This window comes from Ascaphus truei, unplaced genomic scaffold, assembly GCF_040206685.1.
Source record: "Ascaphus truei isolate aAscTru1 unplaced genomic scaffold, aAscTru1.hap1 HAP1_SCAFFOLD_1014, whole genome shotgun sequence".
Taxonomy (NCBI): domain Eukaryota; kingdom Metazoa; phylum Chordata; class Amphibia; order Anura; family Ascaphidae; genus Ascaphus; species Ascaphus truei.
Genome location: NW_027453878.1, coordinates 53,164 through 67,500, shown reverse-complemented (window position 1 = coordinate 67,500; position 14,337 = coordinate 53,164). Strand labels below are relative to the sequence as shown.

The window sequence follows — 14,337 nt, the reverse complement described above, 5'->3', positions numbered from 1 at the left end:
TAGAGTCTAGGCGCAAAGTTCACCTTTCCTGTCTTGCCTTCAAATTTTTTATGGGCAAGCTACCCAGCTACCTGAACAAGCTCCTCACCCCATCACATGCAGCACTTATCATCTGAGATCAAACTCCAAAAGACTGTTCATGGTCCCAAGGCTCAACAAAGTATCCGGACGTTCCTCCTTCTCCTACCATGCACCCCAAAACTGGAACAACCTACCAGAGACACTCACATCCACCACCAGTTTAAGTTCTTTCAAATCTAAGGCTGTCTCACACTTTAACCTGGTCTGTAACTGTTTCATACGCTCATAATATATATTTTCTTTAACTGTGCACGCAATGTCTTGTATATAATGTATACCCTGTTCATTTATGTAACTGTATTTGTAACCATGTATTATTTGTCTTAACTCTATGAGCAGGACATACTTGAAAACGAGAGGTAACTCTCAATGTATTACTTCCTGGTAAAATATTGTATTAATAAATATATATTATATATATATATATATATATATATATATATATATATATATAATAAAGCAAGGATCACCTTGAGAAAGGTCCCGTCTGCGGACCGAAACGTCGGTTATGGTGTCTTGGTAACTCACAATATATTTCTTGATTATCTATTGGAGTGCTGCCTCTGATTTCGTTTCAATGTCGTATTGCCTATATACATATATATATATATATATATATATATATATATATATATATATATGGTACTGTATATACTGTACATACACAGACTCTGACTCCCTGTTTTCCTCCCCTAAGAGCACAGCGATATATACCTTCAGGAAGAGAGTATATATGAGCCAGTGAGAGGGAGTCAAAGGGCAGAACGAAGATTGCGCTGGAGGCGAGCCCCACCAATCAGAGGTAAGGGGATGGAGCCAAGAGGGCACTGGGGGCTTGCTTCTCCAATCAAAGGTAAAGGGGTGGAGCCAAGACTGCTGGTCAGGGTCGCCGAAAGGGACGGAGAGATGGAACAAATGTCCCAGTCACAACGGCTCAGAGGTCCGAGCCAGCTGATGTCAGAAGTTCAGGCTGCTTGGAAGTTGAGCCAACTTCCTCATCCAGCCACCGGGCCCTCCACTGCTGGGAACTCCCTTCTCCCCACCCCCTGTTAGGTACGGCTGGCAAGAAGTTTGCCTAAACATTCTTATCTGGCTGCCGGGCCTCAAGCTCCCCTCTGCTGTTTTCCATCTTTGATGACTAGTTCCCCCCAGCTAGGTAAGATTATGAGTGCATTCTCCCTCACCCCCCTCCATCTCACCTACTCAGTTACCTGGGGTCAAGATCCAACACTCTGTCCGGGGCAATGGAAAAGTTTTTGGTGGTCTAGTGTACCAAATCTGAAGTGCCCTGGATTTTCCATTCTTACTTTAGCATTGAATTCCTTTCAGTCATTATTATTAGGGTGCAGAAAGTGGGAGTTGGGGAGATAGGGATCATGGATCGGTAGTCATATGTTTAACCCTCATTTGTTTACAGGACGGCATTGGCGGCGCAACACTCTGCTTACCGCGCTGGCCATCAGCCTGGCACTGATCCTTGGCTTACTGGTGGTTGGCTTGACCAAGTGTACGTATACCTCTAGGACTATATAGTTACACTTGGTCAGTCTTTTGTACTGTAAGCAAAGCGACTTAATGACAGTAACAAGTTTAATTAGTTAAAGGGTCAGTCCCATGAAGGAGCAAAGTGAACTAATGACAGTGACATGTTTAATTAGTTAAAGGGTCAGTCCCATGAAGGAGCAAAGTGACTTAATGACAGTAACAAGTTTAATTAGTTAAAGGGTCAGTCCCATGAAGGAGCAAAGTGAACTAATGACAGTGACATGTTTAGGGGGTTCCCAGATAGGAGCAAAGTAATCTAATGAAAGTGAGATGTTTAATGAACTACAGGGTCAGTCCAATATAGGAGTAAATTGAACCAATGACAGTGACTGATTTAATGGGTTAAAGGGTCAGTTCCACGTAGGAGTAAAGTGAAGTAATGACATGTTTGGGGGGTTCCCTGATAGGGACAAAGTAATCTAATAAAAGATTATTATAGATTAGAGATAGTAATCTAATGAAAGTGAGATGTTTAACGAACTGCAGGGTCAGTCCAACATAGGAGGAAAATGAACCAATGACAGTGACAGATTTAATGGGTTGCATGATCAGAAACACCAAAGGAGATACAAAAGGAAGAATGTTCTACCGTGTATAGTGACAATGAGTATCTCTTGCAGACTCTGCTATGGCCACCGAGATAGAGGCGCTGAAAGAGGAACAACAAAGGGTCGTGGCTCTGGGTGAGTGTGTGAGAGCAATGGTGTCTAATCTGACACCTCTAGAGCTATAGAGTGCTGAGTCCCATCTGTAACTACCCCTCTCCCTCTCTCCAATGCAGGCTCCTTCCTCATATATAATGAGGCCCACAATAAATGTGCTGATGTGCGTTCGTCCTCATCAGGCCGCCTAGAGATAACAGCCGCCACATGCTTCCCCCTGTCTTCCACCCGACTTTTTCGCTGGCTGCCAGGGGCCCAGCTCCTGAGTGTAAGGGCAGGGCTTTGCCTGGGAGTGTTTAACAAACCCCAACCAAACCTGGCAATTCAGTTCCTACCCTGTGGAGCCAAGGCTCTGAGCTGGCGCTGCACCAATGACACGCTATTGGGCCTCCATGGGAACGAGCTTTACTTCAATTATGGGAATAACCCAGGGGGGCTGGTGATTTTGTTTGCTGGCAACGGGCCTTGGAGTCGTTGGAGAGCCCTCGGATCAGGGGGCATGAGCGATCTGCAGGAAGGGGGGGTCTGCGCTCAAGCCTGTGGGAAGACATAATATACTGGTACAGCTAATATAGACACTGAGCTGTCTCCCTATAAAAAACAGAGATACGTATCTCTACTGTATATGTAAAGAATAAACTATCTCTATACCTGAATATACAAGCTGAGCTATCCCTCTATATATGTTCTTGCTTGACCTGAAGAAGAGAGAACTCTCGAAAGCTTGTCCTATGACATAAATTTAGTCCAATAAAAAAGGTATCACCGAATACTGAAGAACTCATTTATTCTGCACTATCGCAACTGGACTAACACGGCTATGTTCTGCTTTATATATATATATATATATATATATATACAGTGTATATATATATATATACAAAAACTCTGCTAGAGTTTCTGTGACTGCCTGATGTATATCGTGGATTAAACAACTTTTCATTTTGAGTGTGCTGCGGATTTTATCTTTTTGTGTATATATATATGTGTATATATATATATATATGTGTATATATATATATATATATATATATATATATATATATATATATATATATATATATATATATATATATATATATATATATATATATATATATATATATATAGTGTTCGACAAACCTATACATTTGCTCGCCCCGGGCGAGTGGATTTAACCCCCGGGCGAGTAAATATTGGCCCAAGCAGCACACGTTTGGTACTAGGTGGCGAGTAGATTTTTTCATGTGGCAAGTAGATTTTTTTGGTGATTTGTCAACCACTGTATATATATATATATATATATAGTGGTCGACAAATCACCCAAAAATCTACTCGCCGAACAAAAAAATCTATTCGCCACCTAGTCCCGCCCTGCTTTAAAAAATAAATAAATTGAATAAATTCCTAGTAAAAACAACTTTCGTTTATTGAAATAAGTTTATTTATTGTATTACATTATACTACAATTAGTCCTGGTTACGCGCTTGCATGCATGCACGTGCGTGCGTGTGTGTAAATGTCGGATTTACAAAAAAAAGCCAGATGTGAATGACTACTTTCCTGCACCCTTTACCAGTGTCTGGATGCCCCCGCTTCACAATATCTAAAGCAGCAATCCCACCTGGGATCTTACCTGATCCGCAGTCCCTCAATGTCCAGGTACCTCATTCCCACAATGTTATAAGTTGGAGGGGAGGCGTTCCCTACCTGTCTTCTGGGTTAGGGGGGATTCCGATGTCTCCCATTTGAAGCTTGAGAGGCAAATCTGGAAGAAAGCAGTATAGGTTATTTCGGAGTAGTATAGGACAGTTAAGATATATAGGGTAAATAAGATATCCAGATACAGAGAGGGGAGAGAGAGAGGGGAGAGAGACAGGGAGAAAGAGAGGGGAGAGAGACCTAGAGGGAGAGGAGAGAAACCTAGAGGGAGAGAGACAGAGAGAGAGAGAGGGGAGAGAGACAGACAGAGAGAGAGAGAGAGAGAGAGAGAGAGAGAGAGAGAGAGAGAGGGGGGCAAGACAGAGGGGAGAGAGACAGAGAGGGGAGAAAGACAGAGAGGGGCGAGGAGGAGAGAGACAGAGAGGGGAGGGAGAAAGAGAGAGAGACAGGGGAGAGAGACGAGACAGGGGAGAGAGATGATACAGGGGAGAGAGACGAGACTGGGAAGACCAGAGAGAGGGGAGATGGGGGAGACCAGAGAGAGGGAAGATGGGGAGACCAGGGAGAGAGAGACAGGGGAGACCAGGGAGAGAGAGACGGGGTGACTGACTGGGGGGGGGTGACTGACTGACTGGGGGGGTGACTGACTGGGGGAGGGGTGACTGACTGACTGGGGGGGTGACTGACTGACTGGGGGGGAGACTGAATGACTGGGGGGGTGATTGACTGGGGGGGTGACTGACTGGGATACTGGTTGGGGAGGGGGTGACTGATTGGGGGGCACCTCTGGTGTCACACACACACACACACTCCCATACACACACACTCTCTCTCTCTCCACACACTGGGGGGGAGAGAGGAAAGGCCGCGACCAGCACCACCACCACCACGCTCCCTCCCGCCCATCTCCCGCTCTGTGGGACCGGGGGGAAGCGGGGACCTGGGGGGACATCCCTGCTCCCATCTCCCGCCCCGCGGTCGGACACAGGGAAAGGGGGGCACATCCCATCTCCCACCCCGCGGGCTGACACGGGGACCGGGGGAAAGCGGGGACCTGAGGGGACATCCCCGCTCCCACCTCCCGCCCCGCGGGCTGACACGGGGACCGGGGGGGAAAGCGGGGACCTGGGGGGACACAGCACCGGGATGGCTGGGGCTCGGCCCACCGCAGCCTCCTGGCCCAGGATAGCTACCTCGGCTCTGCAGGAGGGGGGGGTGCGTTGGTGTATGCGTGTGTGTCCCATCCCCATGTACCTGGTCCTGTTGCCGCTGACTCCGCCTCATGTCCTCTGCCTGATGTTGCCATCAGGAGCACTCTCCCCTCAGGCCCCGCAATACTCCTGGTGGCTCCTGCCTGACGGTGCCCCGCCCCTCCCACGCTCCTGCTCATGACACTGCTCATGTGGCGCGCTGCTTTAGCTGCGCAGCCATTTTAAGTGCAGTTGGAGGAGGAGAATGCCAAAATGCTGCTCCTCCGAAACAACTCGCCAGGGGGTAAAATGCAGTCGCCCCGGGCGTCCACGGGACCGTATTTGTCGAAGACTGATATATATATATCTATAAAAACACAAAAAAAAACCAGGCGCACTCATAGCGTATAAAAGTATAACAATAAATTAATGGAGTCAAGGATTTAAAAATAAACACTCACAAACATAGCAAAATAAAAAGCAGTTATGAGTGTAACTCAACCAGCCATGCACGGGAACCAGATGATGGGTAGTTTCGGTGAAGTGTCCGGTCTAAATGGGCTACAGCAACCTCTGTAAGTGCCTCCGGAAATCAGCCAGACGCAGAAACAAGATGACGGATGACTTCAGTAAAATGTCCGGTATAGGTGAACTGTGGCAACCTTAGTAAGAGCCTCCGGACCAGGGGAGCACGAGGGACGCCGCTTTCCTCTCAATCAGGCGTCACACAGTGAGTTCTCGGCTCCAAATGCCGCGAGAACTCAGTGACGTCACTGGATTCAACCGGAGAAAGTTCCCATGCACGCAATGAATGACCGGCTGAGATACACATCCAAAGAAAACAATTAAATGCTGTGTACAAAGGTAGTGAGTGATGAAAAAACAATTGAACAATATCACCTCCACATAGTAATCTCTACGCGTTTCGTCTCAGAGAGACTTCATCGGTATATGTTTCATTGGTTTGACCTGAAAGCCTGACTGTGCAATAACAATTGTTATTGAATTATTTTACAATGCATACTTATTCCAGGGGCTCCTCGTATATTTGTAATTTGTATGCCAGTCTTCAGGGCATTTTCCCGTATCTCACAAAGTTTAGTCCACAGGACATTAAGAAATGACATATATTCCATTTAGGTTCTTGCTCAAGACCTTAATGAGGTGGGCAGGCTTGAATCATGTTTTGATCAAAAGATGCAACCAAATGACTCCTTTGTCACACAGACGTACCTTGTAAACATGACACTAGTATGGTATTTGAGCCCAAATTGGTAGGAGAGAAGGATTTGTTCTCTTGTTTTCCATATATATATATATATATATACACGTTATATATATATACACGTTAGGCCAATGGTTTTACCATCAGCAGTGACCCTTGTAAAGGGAGGAGGAGCGCGGTAATCCGTACAGTCTTCCACAAATGTTTGGCCAATTCTTTTCCTTGCTGCCTACTCCATAAGGGCATTTTATGATCTTGTTAGTGATACTTTGCATCATAGGGGTAGGTTATCATCTCCCCTGGTTCCAGCTTGGCATAGATTCCTAAAGAATGGCATTGTCTATATTTAAACACAAAGATCAGTCTCTCGTGAGACTGTCAAAAATTGCTAATGCTGACTATATTGCAAGTCATCACAGCAGGGTATTGGGAAAAGTTTTCAACTAGCAATAATCACGCCTCAGATTAACCTCATGGGCTATAATACTGCCACTGCGCAAAGTTAACTTTCTTCTGGGTTAGTAACCACCAGCCCACAAGAAGCCCTCATTACACTGGTGGCTAGCCAAATGCAGGAGCTGGTTCAGTGCTATGGATTGTGGGAGTTAATATGCTAATTCAACTGTGAACTAGAAAGACTCTCTTGCAGTTCCACAATCAACCACTTGCAGTGTATCTGCATGCAAACGCTTCAGCCAGAGGTGTATTTGGGACCACATACATGATATCTCTTCTCTTACCAGTGACCTGACTGTGAAATAACAATTATGATTGAATATTGCTATTTCAAACCTACTGGAAGTTGCTCGAAAACATGATCTCATATGAAAAAGAAATGTTTTCTCGCAGTGATATTCATGTCAAATGTGAAAGTCACACATTTAGACTTCAAAAATTAAAATCCATACACATCAAATGACCAACTTCAGTAGCTCAGGGATATGGCATGTACTTGCTTTTATATATGTCAATCTTCGGGACCCGGGTGGGTAACCACCTCTAAACACCAACGAGATCATATCAGATATACACACTCGTCATGCAGATAGTATGGACTCATTCATTGTAGGTTTGGTAGGGAAATATATCATCAACATGGTTCGTGAATTATGAACATTATTAGAACCACTTTCGACAAAACACACAAGGTCTCTGTGGCGCAATTGGTTAGCGCGTTCGGCTGTTAACCGAAAGGTTGATGGTTCAAGCCCACCCAGGGACGTCTGTTTTCCACCTGACAGCTCTTTTCTTCACTAGTTCTGCCCATGGAATCAAGGAGCCGGGAAAACCCCAAAAACATTCACATCCCTGATTATATTATACCCACTTATCTCCTTCAAGACATTTAATAAGATTTTAAAATAGAATGTCTGATGACTAATTGTCGTTTCATGCACTAAACAAAAGACTTCTTTTTCTATTCATCAATGTTGCTATCTATTACGTGAAGTTGCTTGAGAAACGTGATGCCAGAACAAAAACTATATGAATACTGCTTTTGTTGTGGTGGAAATACAACTATTTGGTGATAGATGAATCCTAGTGAAGAGCACAGGATTATCTGCAAACCAAGATGGGATTGGAAACATCTGGGGACAATAGGTCGAGTGTGGTCATTGAGAGCGTACAATTATTTCCCACCTAAGATTGCCTCACATGCGATAGATATGTCAATTTATAGATAGAAAGATGCGTTAACAGTTAATACCTTCAATCCTGTTATAACGCTCAGTACTCTAACATATCCTTATACATGACACTAATTTCATCATTAGGTATATGTTTCATTGGTTTGACCTGAAAGCCTGACTGTGCAATAACAATTGTTATTGAATTATTTTACAATGCATACTTATTCCAGGGGCTCCTCGTATATTTTTCATTTGTATGCCAGTCTTCTGGGCATTTTCCCGTATCTCACAAAGTTTAGTCCACAGGACATTAACAAATGACATATATTCCGTTTAGGTTCTTGCTCAAGACCTTGATGAGGTGGGCAGGCTTGAATCATGTTTTGATCAAAAGATGCAACCAAATGACTCCTTTGTCACACAGACGTACCTTGTAAATGTAAACATGACACTAGTATGGTATTTGAGCCCAAATTGGTAGGAGAGAAGGATTTGTTCTCGTTTTCCATATATATATATATATATATATATATATATATATATATATATATACAGGCATACCCTGCATTAACGTACGCAATGGGACTGGAGCATGTATGTAAAGTGAAAATGTACTTAAAGTGAAGCACTACCTTTTTCCACTTATTGATGCTTGTACTGTACTGCAATCGACATATACGTGCATAACTGATGTAAATAACGCATTTGTAACAGGCTCTATAGTCTCCCCGCTTGCGCACAGCTTCGGTACAGGTAGGGAGCACGGTATTGTTGTTCAGGACGTGCTGACAGGCGCATGCGTGAGCTGCCGTTTGCCTATTGGGCGACATGCGCTTACTCGCGAGTGTACTTAAAGTGAGTGTCCTTAAAGCGGGGTATGCCTGTATACGTTATATATATATATACACGTTAGGCCAATGGTTTTACCATCAGCAGTGACCCTTGTAAAGGGAGGAGGAGCGCGGTAATCCGTACAGTCTTCCACAAATGTTTGGCCAATTCTTTTCCTTGCGGCATACTCCATAAGGGCATTTTATTCTCTTGTTAGTGATGCTTTGCATCATAGGGGAAGGTTATCATCTTGCCTGGTTCCAGCTTTACACCGTTTCCTAAAGAATGGCATTATCTATATTTAGACACAAAGATCAGTCTCTCGTGAGACTGTCAAAAATTGCTAATGCTGACTATATTGCAAGTCATCACAGTGGGGTATTGGGAAAAGTTTTCAACTAGCAATAATCACGCCTCGGATCAACCTCATGGGCTATGATACTGCCACTGCGCAAAGTTAACTTTCTACTGGCTTAGTAACCACCAGCCCACAAGAAGCCCTCATTACACTGGTGGCTAGCAAATGCAGGAGCTGGTTCAGTGCTATGGATTGTGGGAGTTAATATGGTAATTCAACTGTGAACGAGAAAGACTCTCTTGCACTTCCACAAACAACCACTTGCAGTGTATCTGCATGCAAACGCTTCAGCCAGAGGTGTATTTGGGACCAAATACATGATCTCTCCTCTCTTACCAGTGACCTGACTGTTAAATAACAATTATGATTGAATATTGCTATTTCAAACCTACTGGAAGTTGCTCGAAAACATGATCTCATATGAAAAAGAAATGTTTTCTCGCAGCGATATTCATGTCAAATGTGAAAGTCACACATTTAGACTTGAAAAATAAAATCCATACAGATCAAATGAGCAACTTCAGTAGCTCAGGGATATGGCATGTACTTGGTTTTATATATGTCAATCTTCGGGACCCGGGTGGGTAACCACCTTTAAACACCAATGAGATCATATCAGATATACACACTCGTCATGCAGATAGTATGGACTCATTCATTGTAGGTTTGGTAGGGAAATATATCATCAACATGGTTCGTGAATTATGAACATTATTAGAACCACTTTCGACAAAACACACAAGGTCTCTGTGGCGCAATTGGTTAGCGCGTTCGGCTGTTAACCGAAAGGTTGGTGGTTCAAGCCCACCCAGGGACGTCTGTTTTCCACCCGACAGCTCTTTTCTTGACTAGTTCTGCCCATGGAATCAAGTAGCCGGGAAAACCCCGAAAACATTCACATCCCTGATTATATTATACCCACTTATCTCCTTCAAGACATTTAATGAGATTTTAAAATAGAATGTCTGATGACTAATTGTCGTTTCATGCACTAAACAAAAGACTTCTTTTTCTATGCATCAGTGTTGGTATCTATTAAGTGAAGTTGCTTGAGAAACGGGATGCCAGAACAAGAACTATATTAATACTGCTTTTGTTGTGGTGGAAATAGAAACATTTGGTGATAGATGAATCCTAGTGAAGAGCACAGGATTATCTGCAAACCAAGATGGGATTGGAAACATCTGGGGACAATAGGTCGAGTGTGGTCATTGAGAGCGTACAATTATTTCCCACCTAAGATTGCCTCACATGCGATAGATATGTCAATTTATAGATAGAAAGATGCGTTAACAGTTAATACCTGCAATCCTGTGATAACACTCAGTACTCTAACATATCCTTATACATGACACTAATTTAATCATTAGGTATATGTTTCATTGGTTTGACCTGAAAGCCTGACTGCGCAATAACAATTATTATTGAATTATTTTACAATGCATACTTATTCCGGGGCTCCTCCTACATTTTTCATTTGTATGCCAGTCTTCGGGGCATTTTCACGTATCTCACAAAGTTTAGTCCACAGGACATTAAGAAATGACATATGTTCCGTTTAGGTTCTTGCTCAAGACCTTGATGAGGTGGGCAGGCTTGAATCATGTTTTGGTCAAAAGATGCAACCTGATGACTCCTTTGTCAAACAGACGTACCTTGTAACTGTAAACCTGACACTAGTATATTTGAGCCCAAATTGGTAGGAGAGCAGGATTTGTTTTGGTTTTACCAGCAGCAGTTACCCTTGTAAAGGGAGGAGGAGTGCAGTAATCCGTACAGTCTTCCACAAATGTTTGGCCAATTCTTTTCCTTGCGGCATACTCCATAAGGGCATTTTATTCTCTTGTTAGTGATACTTTGCATCATAGGGGTAGGTTATCATCTTGCCTGGTTCCAGCTTTACACCGTTTCCTAAAGAATGGCATTATCTATATTTAGACACAAAGATCAGTCTCTCGTGAGACTGTCAAAAATTGCTAATGCTGACTATATTGCAAGTCATCACAGCGGGGTATTGGGAAAAGTTTTCAACTAGCAATAATCACGCCTCGGGTTAACCTCATGGGCTATGATACTGCCACTGCGCAAAGTTAACTTACTACTGGCTTAGTGAAACCACCAGCCCACAAGAAGCCCTCATTACACTGGTGGCTAGCAAATGCAGGAGCTGGTTCAGTGCTATGGATTGTGGGAGTTAATATGGTAATTCAACTGTGAACTAGAAAGACTCTCTTGCAGTTCCACAAACAACCACTTGCAGTGTATCTGCATGCAAACGCTTCAGCCAGAGGTGTATTTGGGACCAAATACATGATCTCTCCTCTCTCACCAGTGACCTGACTGTGAAATAACAATTATGATTGAATATTGCTATTTCAAACCTACTGGAAGTTGCTCGAAAACATGATCTCATATGAAAAAGAAATGTTTTCTCGCAGTGATATTCATGTCAAATGTGAAAGTCACACATTTAGACTTGAAAAAATAAAATCCATACAGATCAAATGAGCAACTTCAGTAGCTCAGGGACATGGCATGTACTTGCTTTTATATATGTCAATCTTCAGCACCCGGGTGGGTAACCCACTCTTAACACCAACGAGATCATATCAGATATACACACTCGTCATGCAGATAGTATGGACTCATTCATGGTAGGTTTGGTAGGGAAATATATCATCAACATGGTTTGTGCATTATGAACATTATTATAACCACTTTCGACACAACACCCAAGGTCTCTGTGGCGCAATTGGTTAGCGCGTTCGGCTGTTAACCGAAAGGTTGGTGGTTCAAGCCCACCCAGGGACGTCTGTTTTCCACCCGACAGCTCTTTTCTTGACTAGTTCTGCCCATGGAATCAAGTAGCCGGGAAAACCCCGAAAACATTCACATCCCTGATTATATTATACCCACTTATCTCCTTCAAGACATTTAATGAGATTTTAAAATAGAATGTCTGCTGACTAATTGTCGTTTCATGCACTAAACAAAAGACTTCTTTTTCTATGCATCAGTGTTGGTATCTATTAAGTGAAGTTGCTTGAGAAACGGGATGCCAGAACAAGAACTATATTAATACTGCTTTTGTTGTGGTGGAAATAGAAATATTTGGTGATAGATGAATCCTAGTGAAGAGCACAGGATTATCTGCAAACCAAGATGGGATTGGAAACATCTGGGGACAATAGGTCGAGTGTGGTCATTGAGAGCGTACAATTATTTCCCACCTAAGATTGCCTCACATGCGATAGATATGTCAATTTATAGATAGAAAGATGCGTTAATAGTTAATACCTGCAATCCTGTGATAACACTCAGTACTCTAACATATCCTTATACATGACACTAATTTCATCATTAGGTATATGTTTCATTGGTTTGACCTGAAAGCCTGACTGCGCAATAACAATTATTATTGAATTATTTTACAATGCATACTTATTCCGGGGCTCCTCCTACATTTTTCATTTGTATGCCAGTCTTCGGGGCATTTTCACGTATCTCACAAAGTTTAGTCCACAGGACATTAAGAAATGACATATGTTCCGTTTAGGTTCTTGCTCAAGACCTTGATGAGGTGGGCAGGCTTGAATCATGTTTTGGTCAAAAGATGCAACCTGATGACTCCTTTGTCAAACAGACGTACCTTGTAAATGTAAACCTGACACTAGTATATTTGAGCCCAAATTGGTAGGAGAGCAGGATTTGTTTTGGTTTTACCAGCAGCAGTTACCCTTGTAAAGGGAGGAGGAGTGCAGTAATCCGTACAGTCTTCCACAAATGTTTGGCCAATTCTTTTCCTTGCGGCATACTCCATAAGGGCATTTTATTCTCTTGTTAGTGATACTTTGCATCATAGGGGTAGGTTATCATCTTGCCTGGTTCCAGCTTGACACCGTTTCCTAAAGAATGGCATTATCTATATTTAGACACAAAGATCAGTCTCTCGTGAGACTGTCAAAAATTGCTAATGCTGACTATATTGCAAGTCATCACAGCGGGGTATTGGGAAAAGTTTTCAACTAGCAATAATCACGCCTCAGGTTAACCTCATGGGCTATGATACTGCCACTGCGCAAAGTTAACTTTCTACTGGCTTAGTGAAACCACCAGCCCACAAGAAGCCCTCATTACACTGGTGGCTAGCAAATGCAGGAGCTGGTTCAGTGCTATGGATTGTGGGAGTTAATATGGTAATTCAACTGTGAACTAGAAAGACTCTCTTGCAGTTCCACAAACAACCACTTGCAGTGTATCTGCATGCAAACGCTTCAGCCAGAGGTGTATTTGGGACCAAATACATGATCTCTCCTCTCTCACCAGTGACCTGACTGTGAAATAACAATTATGATTGAATATTGCTATTTCAAACCTACTGGAAGTTGCTCGAAAACATGATCTCATATGAAAAAGAAATGTTTTCTCGCAGTGATATTCATGTCAAATGTGAAAGTCACACATTTAGACTTGAAAAAATAAAATCCATACAGATCAAATGAGCAACTTCAGTAGCTCAGGGACATGGCATGTACTTGCTTTTATATATGTCAATCTTCAGCACCCGGGTGGGTAACCCACTCTTAACACCAACGAGATCATATCAGATATACACACTCGTCATGCAGATAGTATGGACTCATTCATGGTAGGTTTGGTAGGGAAATATATCAACATGGTTTGTGCATTATGAACATTATTATAACCACTTTCGACACAACACCCAAGGTCTCTGTGGCGCAATTGGTTAGCGCGTTCGGCTGTTAACCGAAAGGTTGGTGGTTCAAGCCCACCCAGGGACGTCTGTTTTCCACCCGACAGCTCCTTTCTTGACTAGTTCTGCCCATGGAATCAAGTAGCCGGGAAAACCCCGAAAACATTCACATCCCTGATTATATTATACCCACTTATCTCCTTCAAGACATTTAATGAGATTTTAAAATAGAATGTCTGATGACTAATTGTCGTTTCATGCACTAAACAAAAGACTTCTTTTTCTATGCATCAGTGTTGGTATCTATTAAGTGAAGTTGCTTGAGAAACGGGATGCCAGAACAAGAACTATATTAATACTGCTTTTGTTGTGGTGGAAATAGAAATATTTGGTGATAGATGAATCCTAGTGAAGAGCACAGGATTATCTGCAAACCAAGATGGGATTGGAAACATCTGG

General features: G+C 42.9%; 1 protein-coding gene and 7 non-coding genes across 8 annotated transcripts in view; 4 read left to right on the top strand and 4 right to left on the bottom strand.

Moving 5' to 3' along the window:
* Positions 1–3,058, top strand: part of LOC142474893 (uncharacterized) — a gene marked incomplete at its 5' end in the record, with an annotated part of 63,246 nt that extends 60,188 nt beyond the window's left edge. Inside the window, 4 exons of the mRNA XM_075581036.1 lie at positions 779–883; positions 1,499–1,588; positions 2,247–2,309; positions 2,408–3,058. Of these exons, the coding sequence (XP_075437151.1) occupies positions 779–883; positions 1,499–1,588; positions 2,247–2,309; positions 2,408–2,841 (692 nt within the window). The remainder of the gene's footprint in view (positions 1–778; positions 884–1,498; positions 1,589–2,246; positions 2,310–2,407) is intronic.
* A 3,649-nt stretch (positions 3,059–6,707) lies between these two features.
* LOC142474923 (U4 spliceosomal RNA) lies at positions 6,708–6,848 on the bottom strand. Its single transcript, XR_012790646.1, has one exon. It is a non-coding gene; the product is annotated as a U4 spliceosomal RNA (small nuclear RNA).
* A 2,276-nt stretch (positions 6,849–9,124) lies between these two features.
* Positions 9,125–9,265, bottom strand: LOC142474921 (U4 spliceosomal RNA). The gene has a single exon (XR_012790644.1). It is a non-coding gene; the product is annotated as a U4 spliceosomal RNA (small nuclear RNA).
* A 642-nt stretch (positions 9,266–9,907) lies between these two features.
* On the top strand, positions 9,908–9,981 carry TRNAN-GUU (transfer RNA asparagine (anticodon GUU)). Its single transcript has one exon. It is a non-coding gene; the product is annotated as a tRNA-Asn (tRNA).
* A 1,134-nt stretch (positions 9,982–11,115) lies between these two features.
* On the bottom strand, positions 11,116–11,256 carry LOC142474911 (U4 spliceosomal RNA). Its single transcript, XR_012790634.1, has one exon. It is a non-coding gene; the product is annotated as a U4 spliceosomal RNA (small nuclear RNA).
* A 645-nt stretch (positions 11,257–11,901) lies between these two features.
* TRNAN-GUU (transfer RNA asparagine (anticodon GUU)) lies at positions 11,902–11,975 on the top strand. The gene has a single exon. It is a non-coding gene; the product is annotated as a tRNA-Asn (tRNA).
* Positions 11,976–13,109: 1,134 nt separating this feature from the next.
* Positions 13,110–13,250, bottom strand: LOC142474919 (U4 spliceosomal RNA). Its single transcript, XR_012790642.1, has one exon. It is a non-coding gene; the product is annotated as a U4 spliceosomal RNA (small nuclear RNA).
* A 642-nt stretch (positions 13,251–13,892) lies between these two features.
* Positions 13,893–13,966, top strand: TRNAN-GUU (transfer RNA asparagine (anticodon GUU)). The gene has a single exon. It is a non-coding gene; the product is annotated as a tRNA-Asn (tRNA).
* Positions 13,967–14,337: the final 371 nt, after the last annotated feature.